The sequence below is a fragment of the Solea solea genome, chromosome 5, assembly GCF_958295425.1.
Source record: "Solea solea chromosome 5, fSolSol10.1, whole genome shotgun sequence".
Taxonomy (NCBI): Eukaryota; Metazoa; Chordata; class Actinopteri; order Pleuronectiformes; family Soleidae; genus Solea; species Solea solea.
The window spans coordinates 23,838,762-23,865,183 of NC_081138.1; the positions used below are offsets into that span (position 1 = coordinate 23,838,762).

Below are 26,422 nucleotides of genomic sequence, written 5' to 3' on the forward strand. Positions count from 1 at the left end.
TTTTATATACTGTACATCAAAGCTATTTGTATTTGCCCTTGTGTTCCTTTTATGCTGCACTCAAGTGTAAGTCACTTACATACGATGAGCAAACCCGATGCAGAGTGTTGTAGACGGCTTTTTAGAAGTTGCCAGAACAGTAGTTATCATGGCTGACTGTGTAGCATGAGTTGCTGTTGTTGCAAACATGATGGCCAGTCTGTGATTTCTGTTGCTGTTGGGTGCACTCTGACAAAAACACTTTCATTTGAGAGAAGGACGGTATCCGCTGATAAGACCAAAAAGTGCGAGAGAGAACATAGTTAACTGCTGACTATATTCAATATATAGCACACAGTTAGATTGTTATTGGTCTTCTTTTACAAAGGTTGGTAGCTGGAGTGCTGTTGTCCTCCTAACAGATGGTTGAATGTGCATGAATGGGTGAATAGCAGAACTGTAGTTAAAAGCACTTTGAGTGGTCATAAATGTACACCATTTACCATTTTCCCTTCTGGTGTCCCCTATTCACAGTACAAATTATGTAAAACACTTTCTGGTTCCCCCCGTCTTCCTTTTCTGTTCAACAGTGTCAATTGTATGTCACACGCTAACTGTATGCATATGTTTTTAAATACTCCCAAACTAAAAAAAAATAATGCAGATTTTAGGTCACTTTATGTCACTGTCATTTTACAGTGATAAATCAAAGGTTAGGGCTTGAAAAATATACTAAATTGTATTCTGGTTGTTTGCCTAGCCTCCGCTCAGCTAGAAAAAAATAGATTGAGAATACTTTTCCCTGAACCTGCTACAATTTTAAACGGCGAAAGGAGCAAACGGTGAAAAAAATCCATCTTCATTTCATTGTGTCTTTAAAAACAGTTCCACAGCAGCTGTCTCCCAATGCAAAGCATTACTCATCAATCAACACAGGCATCTCTCCTCCTCCACTCTGACTCCATCTGTCCATTGGGGAGAATGAGCATATATATATATATAATGTGTGTGTGGTGTTAGTGTGTACTTGTATTTATATCATTGTGAGGTCCAAAGAAAATATACAAATCTATCTTTGTGGGTACATTTTTGTCTGGTCCCCGCAACTAAAGTGTTTTTTCAAGGTGAACACCTTTTTTTAAGTTAAGGGTAAGGGTTAGGGAATGCATTATGTCCTCACTAAGACATAAAAGTGTGTGTGTATGTGTGTGTGTTGCTCGATGGGAAGCCTCCCATTTCATGAAACGGCAACAATTTAGATAATATGGATGAAATATTTCACTCCCCAAAAGAAAATTAAAGTTCTGAGATCACTGATTTCTGTTTTTTAATCTGGAAGCTTTTCCCAGAAGGCCATCTGGACTTTAAAGGGATAATTCAGATCTTTTGAAGTGTGGTTTTAGATTTTAGCAGATGAACAACAAAATAACGAAACAGATGTAAAATGTAAAATATCATACACATAGCATACTTAAAGCTCTTTTTGGTGACTTTTGTTGTTTTTGATATCATTCAGCCTCTGTTTGATCTTTGTGATCCGAAATGATGTAACGTTATTGTGTGAAAAACAAGCAAAATGATCAGGCTTGATGTAGGGAGCCAAACACCTGGTTTAGTGTGCACTAAAACTATACAGCTTATTTACATATAGGTTTTACTTTTCTTGATTCCTCCAGCTTGGCCAGGGCTCATCAGCAACAGCCCCTCAAAGGCTGTGGGGTCCCACAAGGCCTCATTTTAGGGACTCTCCTTTTTACCCTTTACATGCTGCCTTTGGGATGACAATGGTTTTAAAACTGATGAGAAAATCAACTCAGTTGTTAAAGGCAGGGATTTTTTTCCCTTCAAATTAGGCTTCTAGGGAAAGTTAAACTTTGCAGCAGCTCCTGGACGTTCTTAGCTCCAGACTAAAAACCCGAGGGGACAGAGCCTTTTCTGTGGCAGGCCCCAAACTATAGAACAGTCTGTCTGACTGTATTCATGCTGCCCAGACCCTCAAAAGTTTTAAGACTCTTACAAAAAACTATTTATTTGCTTTGGCTTTTAATACCAGTTGAGCTTTTATCTTTTTTTTCTTATTTTCATTTTTGTTTCTTCTCTATTTTTGTGTATGGTTTCCATTACTGTGTTTTTTTATTCTTTTTTTGTGTGACTTATTGTATTTTATTGCTTCCTTTAACTTTATGTAAGCATGTAAAGTACTTTGAGGCAACAGGGGTTGTTCTTTAATGTGCTATATAAATACATTTAACCTTGACCTTATATCTTGTGAAGCAGACTGTTGTATATTGGATCCTTAAATGATAATGTTTGATGGTAATTAAAAATTACAGCTGGGAGCAGGGACCCTGGACCCAGTGCTCAGTGTCCTGTGGCGGCGGCGGCTGGCAGGACCGCAGTGTGCTGTGTGTTGAGGAGGACAGCCACGGACAGTTCTCCCAGGTGGAGGAGTGGAAGTGCACCCATTCCCCGCGACCAGTCACCCGACAGATATGCAACACTTTCCCCTGCCCGCAGTGGGTAGCCATGGAGTGGTCTCAGGTCAGGAAGTGTCTGTTTACACATTTACTTACACTTTCATAAATTTCACTCACGTCACACATCTCTCTGCTGTATAAACTGGAAGATTTAATAGCTAATTAATCATGAAACTCAGGGTTTTATATCTGTACATTAAATGTCTGTGGACGTTGCGATCTTTCACATCACAGTGCACAGTGACGTGTGGACGCGGCCTGCGTTACCGTGTGGTTCTGTGCATCGACCATCGTGGGCAGCACATCGGAGGCTGTGAAACATCACTGAAGCCTCACGTTAAAGAAGACTGTCTGGTCCCAATCGCCTGCCACAAGACCAGAGGTAGGACACCGATGACTGGAGAGTAGACATGGGATGATATAAACATTTCCCACCACCATTAACCTGACCATAATAATAAATAAAAGACGGAAAGAATGAATAAATCAATAAAAATGCACCATTAAATATTTTATTTATTAATTTACCCATTTTTTTCATTCATTATGTTTTTTTTCTTTCTTTCTTTCTTTTGTTTATTACTATGTCATTTATCGTCCTACATATATTATTGTGATAAATGAAAAATATTTCATTACATTACAAGTGAAAATGTACTAATTCAATAACGTCATAATAAGGCACAAGGATGTGGCCCCCCCATTGTGACACATTAAGAAAATAAATCACAAGGACTGTATGTTAGTGGGTTAGAAAGGATTTTCAAGTCTCTCACGTGAAATAATAATGTTTATCTCCATTCCCGATTATCACGATAATAGAAATTCATCACTGTTAACTTATTAACATAAATGCCAAACTGCCATCACTACTGGAGAGATGTTAATGTATTGACATATTATCAGTGTTTCCCAGACCACAAAATTGCTGGTTTACACTGTGCTTCATTGAGTTTATCTGTTGTTTTAGCCTAATATAGTAATAACGTAGTGGCAACAGATATAGGGAAAAAAGGCTCCGTTATCTTTGAGTTAATTATTACTTAGGGAAAGAGACATAAGTGAGACATGACACATTTTTACACACTGAGTGAGATGAATATTGTCTGTACTGTGAAAAATATTGTTTACATCTTGTACTGTGAGCTACAAGGTACAAAAACACAATAATATTAACAGTTTCATACATTAACATACATGTTACGTGGTTGTGCCGTGTGTGCATGCGTGTCGCCTCCGTGTGTGCGTGATATATGGCTGTGTAAACTGCACCGCAGTCGTGAATCAGGTCTTTTTGCCCGTTATAGCTTAGCACACTTAGCTGCGTCCTGTCCTTACTGCCCACAGTCGCCACCCTCGCCATAAAACCACCAGGTTTCATTTACATTAGCTTCCATCATACGGCCTAATTTATGATCTGCCGTCCACCAGGAACGAGCATCCCTCCTCGTGAAACAGCTGAGTCCTTTAAAAAGCTGTTTATTCTCTCACAAAGACCTTCAGAGTTTCACATACTTCACTTTTACGTCTCAACTCAAGTTAAGGGCTTTTTCCACAATAACAGAACTCACAGTATGAGAGTCAAACATGCACAGACCTTACTTTAGTTTAAATTGGGGGTGGGTACCCTTTTTTTCAGTCAACAGCCATTTCAATTTTTACTTTATTATTTTAATTTATTATTACACATGGCAAGAAAACATAATAAAATATATGGACAAGGAAGTAAAGGCACAAAACAGTCACATACTGTACATGTGTCGCCTCTTCACTTTCCCAATGAAATTGACAATACAACTGAAAGACAAATGTTTTGAGTGATTGTACGTAAACAAATTAAAATAAATTGCACACATAACAAAATAATAATTCACATTAGACATGAAAAATACAACACACCCCACCATTGCTAGGAAACATGACAAAGAAGGATCTAATTATTTAGCTACATTTATTTCCTCTTTATCTAATGGCCCCAAAGTACTTTCTTAATGCCACTTATGTACACGGTTTTAATTATCTGGAAACTGTTTATTTTCATGTAACCTACCCTGACCTTTCTCAGAGTGGGAGCAATTTCATCTTACAAAATGTATAATGTCAACCAGTATTTTCATCATATACATCTACATTACATTATACTTTGTCCAGGACAGTGCAGTCTCTTAGATTTATTATGCCTAAGCTGTAAAATGCACCACTTCTGGTCCACTTAATTACCTGCTCTGAGATGAATGATGTATTCAGACCCTGCTCACTGATGGGATCAGTGCCTGCATTTAGAATAGTTGACTGAATACTGATCCCTGATTAATTTTCTGTCTCTCTGTCAGAGTCTGTGCCAGTGGAGGCCAAGGTTCCTTGGTTAAAACAAGCCCATGAACTGGAGGAACATTACACTGCTACAGAGGATCCCACGTGAGTACACCCACAAACACTTTCAGACACCATTAGAGGAAATCTATCACGTCCTGTAAAAATATGAAATGTTTTGAGCATGAGAGGGAATTATAACTTCCTACTCACAACTACTAGATTACGACCTGCAAGTACAATTGGTATGTACTATAATTTCAGGTAATAACAACTAATTGAGAGACACGTTTGTACAATTCAGTATCCAGTGTTACTGAGCGACTTTTCATTAACCCTTTAACACCTAAGTAGAGCTGAAACAATTACTTGATTTCTCGATTTTTAATCTTCAACAATTTCGACAATCGATAAATCGGTTTGAAGCGTTTTTCATTATTAAAACAGGATTTCTGATTGTTACAGCTTCTTAAATTTGAATATACTTGGTAAAAAAATATTGTAGCATAATCTAATGATATTATGAGGTAGATTATGTTTGATCTATGGTGTTAAAGTTTCACTAGCAACTATTAAATCAGAAAGTATTGCTAGTTTACTGGTAAACCAGATATGCTAAATATAAGCTAGTAAATGTGAAGCTGTTTCTTCTGCTTTCTGTTCATTTGACATTTTGAAGGGGGAGCTGTAGGAAATATTCTAGTCAACATTCATGTGTTTGTTTTTCTGTGAAATAACTGATTGTTCGATGGAAGAATTAAGTTCTACTTTTGCAACAATGTCTGCTTATGACAAAAGATGGTATATAACTAAATTTCTTTAAATTTTGCCAAATTTCCAGTTAATTCTTATTAATTCTCATTCCCATTCAATTCCCAACCTAAAGTTTCCACGGAACGTCTCTGGAAATTTGGAATTGTGGAATTTTCCACCCCTTTGCAATCCTAGTTACATTATTGGGTTTCATTATTGTCTCCTAAATCTCTAATATTTACCATGGCGTGTGCTGCTGACCTCTTGGCCAGGTCACCCTTGGAAAACAGATTCCAATCTCAATTGGTTCCACTTGGTTAAGTAAAGGTTAAATAAATAAATAAATAAATAAATAAATAAATAAAAATACACCAAACAGATGATCTCATACAAAGAAATAGAGGTGTGGCCGTATGCTGATTGTAGAAAATGGACAAGCATTTCACAAACGTGCGGTATGGAAATAAGCCGTAAATTGGATCAAATTCGCTGGTGCATGTGTCATGAATCTGGCGAGGAGAGAGTTAGAACATTAAGAACATATTAGTGAATGAGGTCTCATGTGTTATCCTGTCTTTTAATGTCTCTCTTTCAGTTCCAATAAATACACTCTTAAAGGCCACTTTTTAGTTACTGCAATGTTTAGTTATTAAAACAGGAAAACCTTTTTCACAGAGCTGCATCACTGTGAGTCAAACAGGTCATCATTGTGTTGTGGACTTCTCATCATACACTGCTTCACGTTGTAACCTCTGTACATGTCCTCTACCACTGTCTTCAGATTCGTACCTGGGTCCTGGTCACCCTGTAGCACCACCTGTGGGGTAGGTAAGCAGACTCGGGAGGTGAAGTGTCGCATCATGCTCTCATTCACCAAGACGGAGGTGGATCTTCCAGAGGAGGAGTGTGGCAAGGACAAACCCCAACTGGAGAGGCCCTGCCACCAGGGGCCATGTAGCCAAGCTCCGGGCATTTCTTACACCCAAACGGAGGAACCGTACAGTTGGGACTACAGGGGCTTCACTGCTTGCTCAGTCACATGTGCTGGTGGTAAGGTTTTCTTAAATGAAAGTTGGGAGTTGAAGTTTGGCCATAAGAGTTATGTCCAACTGGATCTTGTCTATGTCCTGTGTCCAGGGAAACAGACAGCAGTTGTCAAGTGTGTTAACAGGAAGAAAGGTGACGAGGTGGACGACTCTTTTTGTGATTCATCCAGCAGGCCACCGGTAATGATCCGCATCTGTAACCCTGAGCCATGCCCCCCAAGGTGAGAGACAACACGGTTACCGAAGCTGGACAAGCAAGCGAGAATCTGAGGGTCAACCCTAATTTAATTATGAGTTGAACTCGAAACTTTACTACAAGTGAATTAGAATTACCTAGAATTAACTTTTGCACACACACACATTAGTCATAGTTAATTACTATCCATCCATCCATTTTGTTTACCGCTTTATCCGCCAATCTCAGCTGACAAAGGGTGATAGGCGGGGTACACTCTGGACAGATCGCCTGTCCATCACAGGGACACATAGAGACAAACTATGGGCTGCCGAGAGACATGACACCTCAGAGTAATACAGCAGTGTGTCATGTCCAGCTTTAATCTCAGAGCTGTCTTCAAAATAGAGTGAAGATCTTGGTCCATGGCTTTGAAAGTGAGCACCTCCTGGTGCAGCATACAGTGCACATATTGCCCTTCACCATCTGCACAAATGGCCGCAACCTTTTCCTCCATCCCAGCTCTCACTTCAGTCTTGAAAGCATCCAGAAGTCTGAATATTGTCTCCTGCCTACTGAAGCATAATAGTATAATGTATGACTTGTTATTGCCCCAGAGATTTGGATTGCAGACCCCCAGTTTGCTCAAGCTGATGTCTGTTTTTAGCTATAATTGGTCGTGCAGTGCCTGCCTTGCCTGCCCTGACAGCATGCCATGGGTGTATGAAACAATCATTAGTTTCTCAGCCACATATTTCTGAGAAAGGGGAGTACGTAAGGTGTTCAGTAGGTCTGATGTAATTGCGGAACAACGCCAGTGATACAGTGATTACTCGGCCAGATGACAAGATGAGTGTGTTTTTTTTTTTTTAAACTTTCCAGCTTCGAAATGGAACAAAAAGTCCTCGCGCGTTTGTGCACTTGCGTTAAGGTGGATTTATACACCTCTGTTCCATTATTGAAATCAACTGAGCAAGGCTAAAGCCAGCAGGCAGTTTGTAATGGCAGTGAACTTACACTTTATTTTGGCCACATGTTTTTCTGGCTGCACTGGAGGCAAGATGATGGAGATGATAATGACCAGCACAGAACAGAATATTAAAGGAATAATTCAGGTTTTTTTGACATGTGGCTATATGGGAGTATAGACACCGAGTCAGAGTCAGTGCTGACTTGTGAAATATGAATACAAATGAAAATAAACACGCACGAACATCCTTCATGCCAATTTATGTCACTGATTTTTGAAAGTTTATATATTACAAATTTGTTGACCTAATTTGGACTCATAGAAATGAGATAATTTCCTGAATAGAGAGTATTTGTTAGTCAAACTATCCTGCCTTTGTGTAACTCAACTAAAATCTGTAACTTAGCTTTCACATAATGTAAGCTTGTGCATTTGGGTTGGGTCACAAACTCTATATATTAATGGAACCAACTGAATTATGCTGGTAACAATTAGTGTTAAATCAATAGTTACCAAATTTCAGCATCTTATGGGTTAAGTGAAGGCAGTAATAGGATCTCCAAGTGAGAGAGAGCGAGTGGCACAGCTCCTCTAGTTTAATGCACCACAGAGAATCATGATCCACCTTTAGATGCAGCGAAGCGCAGATCTGAGAAACACATACAATATTATCATAATAATATGGTATCTGCTGTTGTATCAGACGGGTTGGCACTTAATTTAAATATAATATGAATAATAATATGAGTTTATATGACTTTCCCTGAAGCCCAGCACTTCTGGTTTTCACTGACTGTAGGCACGTGCAGTGTAAATGTCTGTTAATACACATAGATATACAGAGGTGGAAAGAGTACTGAAATATTCTACTCAAGTAAAAGACATTTTACTTGAGTACAAATAAAATTATTGGTCTAAAAATGTACTCAAGTAAAAAAAAGTTGCTTGTTTAAACTGTACTCAGAGTAAAAGTTACTTAGTTACTTTTTTTTATCAAGGTTGGGGTACTTTCTTGTGTCGTGCAAAAAAGACAAGGGGACGCAAATCTCACTTTTATTGTTTTTAATGAAAGGTGAACCTTTACAGGTTAAAGTGCTGTCAAAATAACACATGTAAACACAGAATGTATCAGTCAAAAAGGGTCAAAGGTCACAAATGCTTCAACTTTCTCACTCACTCAGGGACCTAATCATTCACCTGTCCTCGCCATTCACCTGTCCGCGTCATTCACCTGTCCTTGTCATTCATCATTCACCTGTCCTCTTCATTCACCTGTCCTGCCAAAAAAACATACTTGAGTAAAATTACAAATTTTAATAAAAACTTTCTAAAGTACAAATACACAAAAACCCTACTCAATTACAGTAACGCGAGTAAATGTAATACATTACTTTCCCCCTCTTTTGATATATAATAAAAATGTGACAAAACTGGACTCACACCCTGAATATTGGATAGTTGTTCTGCTGCTGTGTCCAGTGTAGCTGCCTGACAAACAAAAGTCACACAACGTTTGGACTTATTTTTCCACAACTTATTTTTGTTATTACAGAAAAAATACTGGAAAACCATTAGGTATCAAATACCAAATTAAAGATACCAGTGCCAGAAGCGATTCAGATGTGAACAGTACCCAATCTCATTGTGCATGCCAATGTGTGACAGTATTTCCACACAACAGATGATCAGTTGCTCATCAAAATGGACTCATATCTGACTCGCGCACAGTGATTTATCACTCTCTACTCCCCTATTGGACATTAACAGGAAGCAGCTGCAGAATTCAGGGCTTCATGGACACACACACACACACACACACACACACAAACTGCCTTGCACAACACACAGGGTGCATATTCTACTACCAGAGACTTTGAGAGGCCAACAGGACGAACACAGTGTGGCTTCTTAACTTCCCCTATTCCTGCTTTATACTGTGCTTGTCTAAAACTCTCCCACTCACCCTGCAGTCTCTGCAAATGACTGCTCTGTATCGCTCTCCTCAGTGGGAATTCATCTCTTGCCTCGTGCTTTGTCTGCTGTGAAATTTATGAAGGCCATAAACAAACCAGGGTATGAGGTTCCTTTGTTGTCTGAGATCCAGTGTCCTCATAAGCCACAACAGAGTCCTCTATCACATGCAAATGATACGTTTGCTTAAAAGTGCCATTGCTCCGCATGCTTGTCTAACAAGGTCAGCCAGGTTTTGGATTTCTTATCATTTCGACAACGATGCTGTCATTTTTGTATCAACTTTAACATAAAAAAGAATCACATTTAATGAATTCCTCATCCTGCAGAGAGGTTCACATTGACGTTAACAGCTTTAACAAGAGGGAAACAAAACATTGCTTTTAGAATTTGCAATTGTGAAAATGTGATACTTTGATAGACTACATCTGCAATCTGATCAAAGTACACAACAATAATATACTGTAAAATCAGGCTTAGTGTAACAGATTTAACAGTTGGCACTGTTAAATCTGTTACACTCTCGCACTTACAGTTTTTTTTTCATATTTTTAGTTTTTCTTCATTTTAAATTGTTAATACAGTATTTCAACATGCAGTAAATTGTATAAAACAGCGAAATATTGAAAGTTATTCTGGAAAAATGGCCAAAAGCATTCACTCACAGGACATTTTGAGGCATTAAGGGTTAATGAACTACTGTGTGTTTTATTTTCCCATAAATGTATCAGGTCTTCATTGGCCCATATTACAGGCTATTGCATTGGTTAATTCATACATTTTATTCTAGTTAAGCAGTCAACTCCAACTCAAATCATTTGTTGGTGTCAAAATGCCAAAAACGAATTTGGGGGCCTAAGGCAAAAGGGACCTGGGGGGGGGGGCTTTACTTTGAACATATGTTGAATGTGTGAAGAGAAGAATCTCTGCATTTGCAGGTTTTCCAGGACAAATTCCCTGGAAAAGTTTGTCAAAACCCGGGCTTCAGCTGCGGTGAACATGGTATGATGACAATTTAAGTCTGCACCAGACTGTCGTGTCAATTTAGTGATGATCTATCTTCCTCTGGTTTGGTTTTGAGCTGAACACAGTGTTCACACAGACTAAACCCTTCTCCCTTTGAGGCGATGCATTATACCATTTCACCCTATGTAGTTTTCATAATTTAGAGTATATCACCCGTTTTTTTTTTCCCCCTCATGTGAAGTATCTTTTCAATTACATGAAGGACTTCAGAATATCCCATCAACTAAACCAAAGGATGGCTGTGCAAAGTGGGAGATAAATATCCCCCTAAATGTTTGCCAGGCTGAGCATGTTTGATTGAATGTTTGATTTTCAAGTTGCACCATTTTCTCCAGCCGTATCTCAACTTTAATTCCTCCTGCACAGTGTGAGTGGGAGGACAAGGAGGAGGAGATGGAACAGGGTTGATAAAGAGATATGGCTTCAGGAAAATACATTATTTATGTCTCAGTTTGCAATAATATTATTGCATTGTGATGATAATCGTTTAAAAAGTCATATAGCATATTGTAATGTCCCTTAAAGGGCGGTGCTAAAGTTGACATGCCATTTTCATGTTTCATGTTTGTCCACAGAGCTTGCAGCCTAATATTCACCGGTGCTTTATGTCTTTGTGACTTTTCGTACAATCTCTCTTTACAGTTGGGAGGTGACCGTGTGGACCAGCTGTTCTGCATCCTGCGGCGTTGGAATACAGACCAGGAGTGTGTTTTGCATGCGTTTCATGTCCATTGAGCAGCAGGATATTCAGAGTGTTTCAGAGGAAGAGTGCCAGGAATTCAAACCTCCCATCCTGCAACCCTGCAACCAGGTTGACTGTCCTGCAACCTGGGAGACCGAACCATGGCAGTTGGTATGGACTAGTGTGTGTGTGTGTGTGTGTGTGTGTGTGTGTGTGCGCGCGCATGTGTGCGTCTACTCATTTCCTACCTCCATCTCTATCCTCTTATTGCTCCTCTCTACTCCAGTGCTCTCAGACCTGTGGTGGTGGTGTCCAGGTGCGGAAGGTCTACTGTAAGCAGCTTCTGTCCACAGGGGCGTACAGGACACTGGGGGACAGTAACTGCCGGGGGTCCAAACCTGCCACCAACAGAGGCTGTAGCAACACGGACTGTCTGCCAGTCATGGCAGGAGGAGAATGGGGGAAGGTGAGTGTATATTTTCCTGTAGAGAAATGGAAGAGTTGATGGAGGAAGTTGGAATGAAAGCCACAGTTTAAATATTGAAATATTTCTGCACCATTCACTGTTCTGGGCATAGTTTAAAGTAGACAAGTAGATATATATATATATATATACATATATACATATACCCGTTCACAAGATGCAAATCATTACAAAACATTTAATTATTCCGTTCTATTCCCTGTGACTCTGTAGTGCTCAGTGACCTGTGGTTTGGGAGTCCAGCGTAGGGAGCAACTGTGTCACCAGCTGACCGCTGTGGGCCACCTAGTCACGCTGGACAGGGAAGAGTGTTCAGGTTTATCCTCCCCACCACTCATACGAACCTGCCGTATGATGACCTGTCCCAGTAAGACACTCACACGTATACATTTTAATACCATTACGTTCTATATCATGCCATTTCCACTACCATCAGATGGGATCTGCTCTATTTTTTTATTTCGATCTGAGCATTTGCCTCGAATATGTGTTTTCCTGCTTTAACCAAAAACAGTGGGTTTGTCATTATCTCATCATTTAGCCGCCATTCCAATGTTTGCCTTTGTTTTGCATTGTTGTGCAAAACCCCCCATTAATCATGTGCCCTTAAAGCTGCAGTTGGCAGGATGTCCGGAAAAATTGATTTCATAGTTTCATTTGCAGGTTATTAAAATACTCACAATTTAGGATCAGAAACCAGAGGCAGTCCCTCCCTCTCTGAAACTCTCTGCAGATGTTGACATGACTTTATTTCTCTGAGCTGGTGTTTAGTTCCTTTTCTGGGTTGCTTTTCAGCATACGCTTTTCCACTATACAGTTCCAGACTCTTCTCGGTTTGGTATAATTTTCCATTAGTACCTCCTCAACGTGGAGTCAACTGGCGTGAAGTACGCGACACACACAAACTAGTGACTAATGACTTGTAAAGCAGTTGTTTTGTACTGAATCATTAGACTTAGTTAATTAAGAAGATTTGTTCACAGAATCGTTCAGTACTTGCTGCATGACCGGAGCACAGACTCCCTCTGTCACTGGACTGAAATACAGCGGCAGGGGTCAGCTTGCTTTCAGCAGTGCTGTCGCGAAATACACCAGACTACTCTGTTACATGTTGAGATTTTAGAAATGTCCTTGCTTTATGTTAGAGATTAATGCATGTGTTCAGCCTGTGTTTTAAGTGATCTACAGTTCGCCATTGTTTGGCTTGATTCCTGTGTTTGACGTCATGCTGGTGACTCTTCCAGTGCCGACACTCGCTGCCAATCAGTGGCCAGTAGTCTGTCGACGTCACATTTTAGTATCGGCTCAGCTCGCTTGGAACCTCGCCAGACCAGGTACTATCGCTAATGGGAAAGCAAAAAAAAAAAAACAAGTAGAGTCAAGCCGTGATGTGCTGGGACTGTGTGGTGGAAAAGCACCATTAACCCAGGCCAGAAAGTTTGTTTTATTGTAGAACATCAAATACAAGCACCAGCTCTCTCTTTCTCTCTGAACCGCCCTGTGATCTGATTGGTTCTCTTTCACCTCTGTGCAATTAGTGTGCTATTAATGTGCTAACAGACCAGAGTCTTGTGTTTTAAACAACTATATTTGTACACCTATAACATATCGACAAACACTATTCTTACAAATTTGATCCCAACTAATCTCCTCTTTTCACTCCACAATCTCCACTTGTCTGAATTACTTTTCTCTATTGTGCACATGCAGGCAGCTCAGAGATGTGTGCAGTCCCGTCATGTGGGAAGGAGTTCTGAAAATCTTGCGTCAGGTTAAGCAGCTGTTCATTCTGTGTTGACGAGTTCACATAAAGACTAAGGCCAAGCTATGGGAGAGGGAGTTCTTGTCCACTGTGTGCACATTCACAGTCACTGTGTGCATGTGAAGTTAATGCACACAACATTGTTCCAACAGTCAGAGAGAGCCACCACTTAATCTGATTGTGTAATGCCGTATGAGTCCCTCTAACTCGCCGCAGCTGGAACTCGGACTGTTAAACACATGACTGAGTGCCTTACAAATGTCACGGTGACTCCTGAGAGTCACAGTCCAAGTGCGTATCATGGAATGTTCTCTCCAGCTGCTGCTCCCCATTCTCTCTCTCTCACACACACACACACACACACACACACACACAAATACTGCCAGTTAATTAGGATTAAGGTGAAGGCTAGGTCATGGGAAGAGTTTCAGCACTGCTAAAATACTTAAGTCAGACATAGCTTCAAAATTTTAATAGATGCATGGGGAGTCACTTTACGCTGTGATTGGCCAGTTTCGTAGCCGTGAGAAAATTAGCCAGGCTACATCCAGATTACTCTGTACATGTGTTTGAGCGCCTGAAACGGAGAAACCTTTTTTTGTCTCCTGATTGGATCTAATCAATCATGACTCCACTGTGGCAAACGCAACATGGATTGTGGTGGAAGAGGAAAACACACTTTAATTTAACAGTCAACTCGTGACCTACGCTCATCTACGGTCGGGAGCTTTGGTTAGTGACCAACAGTGTGGATACAAGCGGCCAGAATAAGTTTTCTCCGTTAAAGTTGTTTGGGCTTCTGATCAGGATGTCTCCTGGGCACCTCCTACCAGAGCTTTTCCCGGCACACCCAACTGTGAAGGGAGGCTGAGGCAAATCCAGAATCTTATGATGGGATTACATATCCCATTAGGCCTGGTAACACCTCAGGAGGAGCTGGAAAGTGTTGCTTGGACGAGGGAAGTCTGGAACACCCTGTTTAATCGATAGAACATGGATAACAGCTTACAAGCATTGCCGACCACGACTTTCACTAATAGGTCCAGCTCATATATCTCGGTCTTAGCAAGCTTTAACTTTCCTCCATTGCCCTTCCTTCGTTGTATTATTTTCTGCAGCTTAGCAACCAACTGCTTTCTGTTTACTCTGGCACATGATCATGTGATGTGCATTTTCTTTAGATGTGTTTGGACAGGTATTATTTCTGATAGAGAACTAAAACGTTTCTAGACTTTACATAAAAACCCATAAGTGTGGATAAAGCCACAGATCTCAATGTTTTACGCTCTTTCCACAACTACAGTATATGTGTCACCTTATGTGAATAACCCAGTGAAACACTTTGGAAGAGAGCTCCAGGACAAACTGAAAACCACTAGCTGTTGATACGTGGTTGTGTTTCTTTGCTGCCTCCAATTATTATTGTAGTCATATTTGCTTTTTGCACTAAGTGAAGGAATGATATAGTTTTCTCATCAGTCCGCACACTCTGTCTTCTGCCTGACGTTTCTGCAATTTCCACAATGCAGTTAGTAGTGGTTAGCACTGTTGCCTCACAGCATGAAGGATCGATTCCCAGTCTGGGACCTTTCTGGGTGGTGTTTGCATGTTCTCCCCGTGTCTGTGTGGGTTTTCTCCAGGCTCTCCCGTTTCCTTCCACCATCAAGTCGCAGCAACTCTGATCAACCCTCCACCTGACCTCGTTGAGCAATTTTGGTTAATAATAAAGATGCAGTAGCTGGGGTGACGTTTTAGTCTTGTTATTTTTAAATGCCATCCTCCAGGAGCTAGCCAGTTGAACTTATTTGTATCTCCTTTTTATCAATATGTCAACTTTTCCACCTCCCTCAAACGTAAAAACCTTTATGCAAGGTCGAAAGATCTGAATTCTCTGTTTCTATTTTGATTTTTTGATTTTTTTTTAATCGAAAACACTTATGAAAACACTATGTCAGAAACCCACTTCATGTCAGCAGCTCACACTTGAGAAAAACCTGAACTATCACTTTAATTCCAGGAGAGCGCTGACGGATGCTTTACTGTTCACTCATATTTGATGAGATATGACACACTGAAACCCCATGTCGTTCTCTACCACAGTGCACTCCTCACACCTGCCAAATCCAATTGGCTTTGCTGTTGTAAATGCTGCTCACTCTAACACTTCACTGCAGCCTCACCTCGCTTAACCTTTTTAAAATCAATACGGTTTTTCAGGTAAAAATGGTGAAGTGTCCACTTTACTAATGCTCTGATGGATAGTGAAACCAGTGGTCGTCACGTCTATTTATCCACTTGTAATCACCATGGCCTTGAACTGCTCTGCCATTTTTCTAACCCCATCCAGAGTAAGAAACTTCTCCCAGCACTTATTTAGCAATTTTTTTATTCGATTTAATGATGTCAAATGTATTTGTCTCTTCACCTTTAGCCCAGTAGTTCCAAGGGAGGGAGGTTGGGAGATCTTGTTTGCATGTTCTCATAGTCTAAGTATGGCCATCAGTCAGTATGTTTTACAATCATCATTACTCACACTGACCTTAGCTGCTCTCATTTGTCAGGAATTATTCTGTGATAGGCCTTTAGTGCTTAGTGCACAAATAAAGGTGTCACTCTATTTGAACCAAATCCATCTGAAGCCTCTGCGGAATTGACTTTGCTTTTCTACTCTGTGTTAAATATAGTATAGTCTAAATTGTAATCTATACTGAAGGCCCCCTTGTTGACATTAAATGTATGTTTGTGAGCAGAGGCTGTGGGTGAAACCTCTGACAGAATTTAGTCCTGTTACAAGAACGTATTCCCTGTACAGTGTCACACACTCTAATTTTCATTTTATGTGACATGTTCTCATCTCGAAATGTAGCTGTGGAATTATTTTTGTGAAGACCAGGTGTAAATGTTACACAAATGGAAGTTACAAAAGCCAAAATCAATGTTGTGGTGTGACAATAGACACATGTGAGCCGCTCTGTATCCAGCCAACTAATAAATGCAGTAATAAAACTATAGTCCCACATATCACAAGAACCACTTTTTTTTTTGAAAGAAAGAAATAAAGAGAGCAGCAATTATTGTTGTCTACAGAAATATCAGTTGTGGTTCATTCACAATGCCATGGCACCAGTGCATAAATGTAGCTTAGTTTTGGTGCACTGCATGGAAGGCTGCTCAAACCCTCTGTTTCTTTTTTTTCAGTTGCTTCCCAAAGCAAAACAAAGACAATTAAACGTCCAATATGCAATACTATTGTATCTCTATTGAAGCTGCTTGAATTTGCCAAAGACTTCATTCATTCATTCATTCATTGTCAATCACTTTATCCTCCACATGAGGGTTGCTGGGCTGCTGGTGCCAATCCCAAGTGACATAGGGCGAAAGGCGGGTACATCCTGGACAGGTTACCACTCAATTACTCTCACACTCACAATTAAGGTCAATTAACCTCTGCAAGTTTTTGTACTGTGGGAGGAAACTTGAGAACCTGGAGAAAACACACACGGGGTGAACATGCAGAAAGGCCCTTGTTCCAGGTGGGTTATGAACCCAGGTCTTTTTGCTACAAAGGCAACAAACTTGTTATTGAAAATAATTGCAAAAGTAATTAAAGGAATAGCAGAAGCAGATGTAGGATCAAAATAACAAAATGTTGTGAAAATCACCCATAATCCAAAGTATTTTAGGTCTGTGTTGTAAGGGAACTAGAAATATTATGAACAGAAAGAGCACTTGACCCCTTTCAAATGAATGGACAATGTAAATGAAAATAAGTGACTTTTGTATTTTGTCCAACACTATGAAAGGACTGAGTTGGGTTCATTAAAACCCCCTTCAGACTTGGTATTAACATCAATGCTGTATGATCCAATCACATCTATCCCAATCTGTGTCCTCACATCTGATCACAAACATCACATTTGGTTTGGTTTGTGGATTAATGTGGCCACATTATTGAGCATGCATGCGATGCAATCTGTCCTCGGGACGGATTAGAAACCACCTCCTCAGCCTACTTCCTCTGACCAGCTGTAGTTCAACTGTATTACACTAATCGGTGTCCATTTGTTAATGTATTTGTAGCCACTGCCACAACGTCAACACCCAAGTCCTTTTTCTAATGGTCAAAATGGTATTTTATGCTACAGCAGCGTGTGTAGTGCTTTGAATAACAATCACACATACGCACACAAAAAGGTTGACATGAGGCACATCTGTTTACTCAGACTCGTTAAGAACATCAGACACAATGTCAGCGTGTGTTTAAAAACAGGACGGAAGAAGCCAGATTTTATCTCATGTGGTCACGGGAAATGCATCCAGGGTGCGTTTTTAATGACAGGTGTGAACAGTGGTACTTAAAGGGATCCATATGTGATCAGATCACTTAGGACAGATGTTCATACCAGGTCTGAACGGCGCCTTAAAGAGAACAGTATGTGAAAACACCCAGTAACTGCCCCAACCTCAAAACAACAACACAAAGAGAATATGAGGTCAGAGTCTTTATTGATGACAACATGACAATTATTGGTGTAACTTATTTCATTGTGTTTAAACAACACTTAACTGTCTCTTTCTCTGTCCATCTCTCTCTGTGTCTCTCTCAACAAAGAGATGAGACCTAAAGACACCCAGAAGATCCCAGTGAAGAACCAAAGACATCCAGCAAAGAACAGAGACTCCGAGGTTAAACGATGTCCACTACTAACTGGTAAACATCAGATATACATCCAGACCCAGAAGGAGAAACGCTTCCACTTGACCATTGGCGGCCATGCCTATCTTCTACCTAATACCTCCCTGGTCATCAAATGCCCCGTCAGAAGGTTCCCCAAGTCCTACATTCGGTGGCTGAAAGACGAACGCCCCATACCCAGCTCCAAACACATGGGCATCGCCAAGTCTGGCTCGCTGAAGATCCACTATTTGACAGCAGAGGACATCGGGGTGTACAAGTGTGTCGCCGGGCCCGCCTCAGATATCTTCACACTCCAGCTGATAGGCAGCAACAGCCGGTCAACTGGCAGACAGTCTACAATCAGTCCAAGTCCCAGCTGGAAGGAAATGCTGCCCAGTTGCCACACACACAGTAGTTTTTTGATCGGAGTTGGTGTGTCCCTTTTGCCCCCTGGCGTCCAGGAGGCCTCACTGCAGCCACGGTTGAAGGAGAAGCTGATTAATATCACTATGCAGGCTGACAGAGGAGAGATCGAGCAGGAGGAGGCCTCGGAGCTCATCGCATCACTGCTTACACACATGTCTGCTGCTCAGCTCTGGACACGGACAACAGAGGGACGAGTACAAGCAAAGGGTAAATCCAGGTTCCTATGAGGTACAGTGTGTGTTTACCTTTAAAGGTGTGGTAACATACGGATGTTCTCTCCAAGACCATTTCCTTTTCGATTAGTTACAGTTATTAATAATTCATTTCAACTATTATCAACTTTTGCTCCAGCTCCCCCTGGGACCCTCAAAAAGACTAAAGAGTAGATTATGAATACATTTTGAAGCGTTTTTCAGGCGGTAGCCTCTTTAGTACCACTGTCTCTCCTGCAATACGATAAAGAAAGTCCAAAGTTTATAAAGAGTCTTTATTATATTCACCAAATCAGTTTACAGGTTAAAACTTAATATTGGCCAGCCAGTAATCTTATTTTATCTTGGTTTCACCTCTGCGACTCGTGTTCCTTACTTTGTGTTTGGATGTACTTTGCATCACAGACAGTCTACCCAACTGGTCAGAGCACTCTTCACTGGACAAAGCTGCGAACAGTCCAAGGATCATCAGACAACAGCAGAAGCTTACACCTGCTTTTCAGAAGAACATCAACGTGAGCGTTGGACACAGCGCGCTCCTCACCAATGCCACCCGATCACTGATCATACGCTGTCCTGCAGAGGGATTCCCACCTCCAAAAATCAGCTGGAGCAAAGACGGAGTGCTGCTGGAGCGCACTGACAGGTACCACACTGGGGAAACTGTTACCAAATTCTGTCTAGCAGAGTAAGTGTATACAGCAGTGGCGATTGCTCTAAGACAGCAAGGCAAGAGCAGCTTCCTCTAAAATGTTGTCAGATATGTACTGTGTTGTATTTACATTTTAATACTAAACAGGCGCTACAATCCGATTAGAACATGTCACTGGTCTGTGCAGAATCAGCTGTTTATCATATTCCCATAGCAGCCTCCGCATTAAAACCACCTGAAGCTCAGCTTTGTTCTCTATGGGATGGCATAGAATACATTTTTTTCACTGCATTGGACAAATGCGGCAAAAAAAACGTCACTTCCACGGAAGCTCAGCTTCTCTGGGAGTCAGTGAAGCAGTGGGCGGGCGGGGGCCCTGGGCTTCTGCATGATGATTGGAGGAACTGTCTGAAAGGCGGAACCAGTTTTTGATTGACAGCGCTGCAGAAACATAGACAACAGTGGAGCCTTTTCTGCCTCAGTCCTGTGTGGATTTTGTGAGGGAAGTCTGTAGACAAATAGCTGCTCATTGAGTGTTATTTGCCCGGCGATAAAGGCCATTTCCACGTTTCTTTCTTTGCGTTTCCTTGTTAAAGGTGTTGCAGAATCTATGTAAGAATTTATGTATAAATAACTGGGCCTGAAATCAGCTTCTCCTATTTCAAAGACCAGCAACTGCCACTGGTATACATTATGGATAAATGGATACATGCTTAGATGAATTTGGTCATCCTTTCTGGTGGAATTGTGTGAAAAACCATCAATTCATCCATCTTCAACTGCTTTATCTTCCACATGAGGTTAGCGGGGACGCTGGTGCCAATCCCAGCTGACATAGGGCCGAGACACCCAATCATCCAATCTCACATTAAATATTTTATTTTTTAGCTATTTTTATATCCCTAACCAAATCAGATTTGCTAAATCTGTAATAGTAAGTGAAAGGTCGCTGGTTCAAATCCCCACCCGGCCAAAAAAGGCTGGGGTACCCCTGAGCAAGGTACCCAACTCCCAATGCTCCCCGGGCGCTACTCATTGCAGCAGCCCACTGCTCCTAATTCTGGGATGGGTCAAATGCAGAGAATATCAGTCAGTCTGAGACTGAGAGTAATTTCCCTAAGGGGATTAATAAAGTATCTAAAAAAAAAAAAAAAAAAAAATATTGCTGTATCATTTTTTTGTAATGCTTAAGAAGTTTTCTCAGCATTTTTGCCCCACTTCTCTTGATTTTACCTTTTAGGCTGTCAAATATAACTAGTCAATCAAATTGAACTTCCGATGGTAGAATTTTGATTCCCAGACATTCGTACGCTGAGATTGGGGAGATATGAAAACTGAATAGATCACCTTGTCGCATGATTATTTTAGCACCCAGAACCAAACTGTTTCATATAAATGAGGGTCATTCATTTAAACCATATAGTGGAGCCATAATAGCTTTTAAGTAACTTGCTCTCTTGCTTGACCTTTTCAGGGACACTGACATTTTGAGAATTGCCACATGAATGAGAATCAGATTAAATGATCAATATTAGTTTCATCTCTATGCATTCAGTACCTCAGAGATAAATGCATGACATCTTTGGCCGAGCTTACCACAAACCGAGTTGTGGATTTTCCTCATCTGCTCTGACACTTGGCTGGTCTAATCAGGTCATGGACTCATCTGCACTGGATCCATGAGATGAAACTGATATTGAACTTTTTCAATTTTGACAGAAAATAACAAATAAGATGTTTTTTTCTGACAAAATGTCAGACTGCCCTTTAATTCTAACCACCAGAGAATCTTAGAACAGGGTGGAGGCCTTTTTTCTATCAAGAACAATCTCAAAATGTTAACTTCATTCTTCAAGAGCCATATTAAATTATTGAACATATACAGTATACCACAAAGTCCTCTTTAATGTGATGCCTGGCACGGCTTTGTTGAGGATCGTAGTTTGCTGCTTTTTGGAAACCAAACTATTGAAGTGTTAAAGCTTTAGTCCATAATTTGTTTCTAAAACACATTTTTTTTCTTTTGACTCTTCATTTTATGGATAAAATGGTTCTTTAAATACTAAAGGTTGCAGACCCCTGGCCTAAATGAACTGAGTCACTTTTACCCAGTGTTTTCTTACAGGCTGATCAGGGTTCCTAGATCCCAATTTAATTCATCAGTTTAAAAACATGGCCTTTGTTAGTGTGAAAATAACATTAATCAGGAGCAGTAGTGAAATATAGTGAAAAAATATAGTGAAATTAGTGTTACATTACTTTCCCTGTGGCATTTAATAAATTAATACTTCTAAATATCGGTTCATGTCTCAAGCAGGTTCTTGGTGCAGTGGGCTTGTATCCATGTGACAGCACCTCATACAACCACACTCTGAAAGGAATGACAGGGATGGGAGTGTATTTCTTTTAAGCTGAACTGAGAGAGAGAGAGAAGTGGATAATGATATGGAATGAATGACTAGTGCTCCCTGGGGACCAGCTCTCTTTTAATATGATGTTTGACTCACAGCAGTAAAGGCTGTATCCTACTGACCTCAGAAGACTGTTGTTTTTATTAGTGACTACTTAATCAAAGGTCCCCAGGAAGGGACTTCATTGTGAAACAATGTACACAAAGCTGGGGACCTTGTCATTAATTTCTGAAACCCTTGATAGTCATCATTAAATAAAGTTCAATCAGGAGAGACAGTGACGTTATTACAAACTAAAAGAAATAACGTGCTGAGCCTCTGGCCCTTGGATACAAGCGGTGGGGGATGTTTTTGAGATGAGGCATTTTGCTTCTGAGCAGCGACGAGGACTGCTGACGATGGTGGTTGTTGACCTGATGAGACTGATGAAGGATAAGGAACAATGGATCAGATGAGACTTTGAAGACTTGGCGGGGGTGGAGGGCGTGCATGACAGCAGAGCAAGAGAACTCAAGCAGAAAGGCAACATATTTCAAAAAACAACAAGAAGATGATTGACTCACGATGTAGGAGCTATAACCTCAGTTTAGTTTCTGATTTTTGAAGATGTCATTTCTGGCGTTGGGCACAGGGGTGTGGTTTCATTGATAAATGCACCTGTTCACGTGCACATGGTAGTTTTTAGACAATGACGGTGAGTTTGGCTCCGTAATTTTCTGTTGACCGGCACTAATATTAATTTGTTATTTGTTATAGATCTTAGTTTTTTTGTATCATATTCATTTTCATCTGTTACAGTTAATAAATTGCATAAACTTAAATGGACTTCAAGATGACTTTTGTTTTTATGCACACGTCACGGTTCAGGGCCAACTCGGATTTATAGTCGCTACAAACAAGTTAGTGCTCATTTTGGCCAATATATATATTTTGGTCTGGAAACATTACTGAAGCACCAGTGTCATTCAGAACTCACTCTTTATTCTCACAAAGACTCGAGAGTTGCTGCAGGAAAAAGTGGCAAATACTATATGAGCGAGAGTGAGGTTGAGAGAGGAGTTCAGTGTCTGCTGAGAGAAATTATAACCAGGTTCCCACACCTTGGTTGACATCAAATTAAAGGACTTTCCAGGACCAAATTCAAGGACAAAATGTGCTGACACAGCTTAAGATGGGAGGGCAATTTGTATGAGCGCGCTTCGCTCGTGGCGTCCACTTTTATTGATTTGCAGCACGTTCTGATTCTGGCCAAGTGATTGTCCTTGGGATCTTGGGCGAGTCAGTCTTTGTGAATCTCTTTAATGAGCCAGAGATCTTGGAATTTGCATTTCCCAGACATCACTTCAGTTGCTCTTTCTTGCTTAACGTTACTCGCTCATTGTTCTGCATAGAATCAGTGGACAGTGTCCACAACATCGCTAGTAATTACGACTCAACGTTGTGCATGGTGCGTAGGCCTAGTCTACGTACATCAAGCAATTCAGGGCATGAAACAGTAGGCGGCGTCGTAACAAACATGGGAGACATTTACCTAAATAACAAATTAACTTCTTTCTTGCACAAAATCCAAGCACTTTCAATGACCCATGTCTATTTAGGATGATTTTCAAAAGCTTTCAGTTTCAGGACCCTGTTATAAACATAGTACCCAGCTTAAAAAATCCCCAAATTCCACCTTTAAAGACGGCAAACATTTTATTGGTGTTATAGTGATGAGATTGGTCCTTTTACCCCCACTTTTTGGAATCCTTGGTTCCATAAAGTTTGAGAAGCCCCACTGTACGAGTCTCTCAACTGGGTCACTCCCTCTGTTTCAACCACTGATCTCAGAGAGCACTGTGAGCAGTTTAGCCTCTAATCTGCTGAGAACAGCTGGGTAGACAAAATATGTTTTCTCTGTCTGTTTGCAGGGTCTCGTGGGATATCTCCAGAGGACTTCACATCCTTCAGCCCACGGTGTCTGACAGAGGCCAGTACAAGTGCACAGCTGCCAACGAGCATGGCTCTGACTCAGAGACTTCTCGGCTCCTGTTGGCAGGTGGGTCCTTTCTTTCAGATTCACTGGTCTCATGTTGCAGTTATCATTATGCACATTTTCGGTTATGCTTCAGTGAACTTAAAACTGAATACATTCTCCTTAACATTTATTTCCTGATCTGTTTAGAATATAATGAGTACTATTACGTTTAACTGGTGTTTAGAACTTGTGTTGCTCCGTGACGTTCTCACGCTGCACTGATTTGATCTATGTCAAGACAGACGAATTATTAGAAATATAAAATTAGGTAAATTATGAGTCATCCCTAAGCTCAAGGGTCTTGGTCCTCATCTACTACTGCTACTTTATCAAAGCACCATGCAGCCAATTGTATTGTATTGTTCCACCTCTGTCAGAAATTGGACCAGACTCACTGGAACAATAGGTTTTCCCACACCCAACCTTATTGAACTTAATAAAAAGGCCATCCGGACTTCAATAAAACAGGACTTCACACACCTACTCAGTGAATATCTAGCCCTATGGCACTTTTGCACTATATAGTCCCGGCACGACACGGCACGGCTCTACTCTACACGCAGTTTGGTTTGTTTTCCATTACTGCTGCCCTCAGGCTTTGAGATGCAGGAGGTCCCACTTTGCAAGAAGCCTGATTCCCTCAGTCCCTGATGAGTATGATCAGAACTGTTGTATGTGTAAGGGTGGGTGGGTGATGGTAAAGTATATTATATATAATATATAAGTCTATAGTGTTGTTGCGTCTGTTAAACAACTGCAGTCAAAGTTTAGTCTAAGTCTAATTTACTTCATGTGAGTCATTTGTCCAGTTGGGATGGTATTCAGCATTCAATCAAGTCAAGTCATCCACTTCACTAAAACTGCTTGATGCTGTGTTTCATTGTGCTCTATGTGTCATAACTGGTGATGGATTTCTCACTCATCATTGCACTTAATATGACAAAGTGGGCCCTCTCTCTCTATTAGAAGAGACAAGAGAGCTACGCTGTCTTTTATTTATTTACCATCCCTGTGTCTGTCCACAGTACTTAAAGCCAAGTGAAGACTGTTATTGGACACGGTCACAGATAGGCACTACATATGCTTGTTTGCTCCACGTATACAGTAAACACTGAAGACTGCTTTTTCCTTTCATGTCCCTGACAAATGGAACAATCTTCAGAACACACTCAAACACACTGTTATATTCAAGACACTAATTGAAGACTCACTCAGCACCGACTGTTCATGCTTTTCTTCATAATCTTCCTTGCTGCCTTCAACCATTTTATTTAATGCTATTAATTTAATTTACTTCTAATTGTTTTCCAATTAATTGTAATAGGTGTTCCTTTGTGAGTATGTGTGAGTGTGTCTGTCATTGTTCTGTCCCTGCAAATGAGAGCTCGCTCTCAAGGATCCTCTCTGTCGAAATAAAGGTTTAATAGAAATAGTAATTGTGTTTATTTCTGTTTTGAACAATGTGGGAGTCAGCGTCAGTGTGGAATAAACAGACGGACAATTGTTTCAAAGGATAGTTTGGTGTTTTTTTTAGGTGTTGCAGAATTGGCAGAATAAATATTAGAATAATTAATACCATTCACAAACTTGCTCTTGTCAGGATTTATATTGTAAACTAACGTTGCAATGCTTCATCATCTTTAAAACCTAAGTGTATATACAGTATAATGGTAGAAAGCATCTTGTTCCGGCTTCCCCTTTTAGGGCTCGCCACAGTGGCTATAATGGTATAATGCATTAATGCTAAGTTATATGTGGCTGACTGATGCTCTTTCTGTGTGTGTGAACTTTCAGAGCCTCCGGCCATTACAGTGTCGTGGAGGAATGTTTCAGACCGTGGCCTGGTGTTGGGACACAGCTTTAGGGCTGTGGTTGGAGAACGAGTCAGCGTTCGCCCGGGCACTAACCTCACCCTGCACTGCCCCGTCACTGGTAGATCACAGCACTTTTGTTATTTTGTTTTCATAATTTTTCAACCAGGAAGGGTTTTATATTCTTATAAGACTTTCCCACAGCCTAAAAGCCTTTTTATGTGCGAGTGACATCATCCCATTGTAAAGCCAGTGGTCTCAGATGGACCATACAGCTCAGACCTGTGGGACAAACACTCAAAAGTACATTTGTTTAAAGTAAACAGGCTCTAATATGGGATTCTTGCGATATGTCACTGTTTTGAGCTAGTAATGAAATTGAAAACCACCAAGTGTTTATTGTATTAATTGTTTTTGTATTCTGTTGTCTTTTATGTCCAAATTTTTTTCATCTGTGCTACTACCTGTCTTGACCTTGAAAAGGAGGTTCTTAAACTCAATGGGACATATTCCTGGTTAAATAACACTCAATAAAAGTATGTTTACATTCGTACATCAACATAAATCCCCTAAAACC

The 26,422-nt window shown here is 40.6% G+C and overlaps 1 protein-coding gene across 2 annotated transcripts in view; it reads left to right on the forward strand.

The window, feature by feature from the left end:
• The window catches only part of adamtsl3 (ADAMTS-like 3), a 154,682-nt gene that overhangs the window by 116,772 nt on the left and 11,488 nt on the right, over positions 1-26,422 (forward strand). The window contains exons 13-24 of one of the 2 annotated variants that reach the window (XM_058629116.1): positions 2,313-2,520; positions 2,691-2,838; positions 4,790-4,874; positions 6,304-6,572; positions 6,660-6,789; positions 11,353-11,563; positions 11,679-11,858; positions 12,090-12,243; positions 18,251-18,949; positions 19,360-19,600; positions 23,928-24,055; positions 25,829-25,966. In XM_058629116.1, the coding sequence (XP_058485099.1) occupies positions 2,313-2,520; positions 2,691-2,838; positions 4,790-4,874; positions 6,304-6,572; positions 6,660-6,789; positions 11,353-11,563; positions 11,679-11,858; positions 12,090-12,243; positions 18,251-18,949; positions 19,360-19,600; positions 23,928-24,055; positions 25,829-25,966 (2,591 nt within the window). Of the gene's footprint in view, positions 1-2,312; positions 2,521-2,690; positions 2,839-4,789; positions 4,879-6,303; positions 6,573-6,659; positions 6,790-11,352; positions 11,564-11,678; positions 11,859-12,089; positions 12,244-18,250; positions 18,950-19,359; positions 19,601-23,927; positions 24,056-25,828; positions 25,967-26,422 lie in introns of those variants that run through there. The other variant, XM_058629118.1, reaches the window with a different exon arrangement.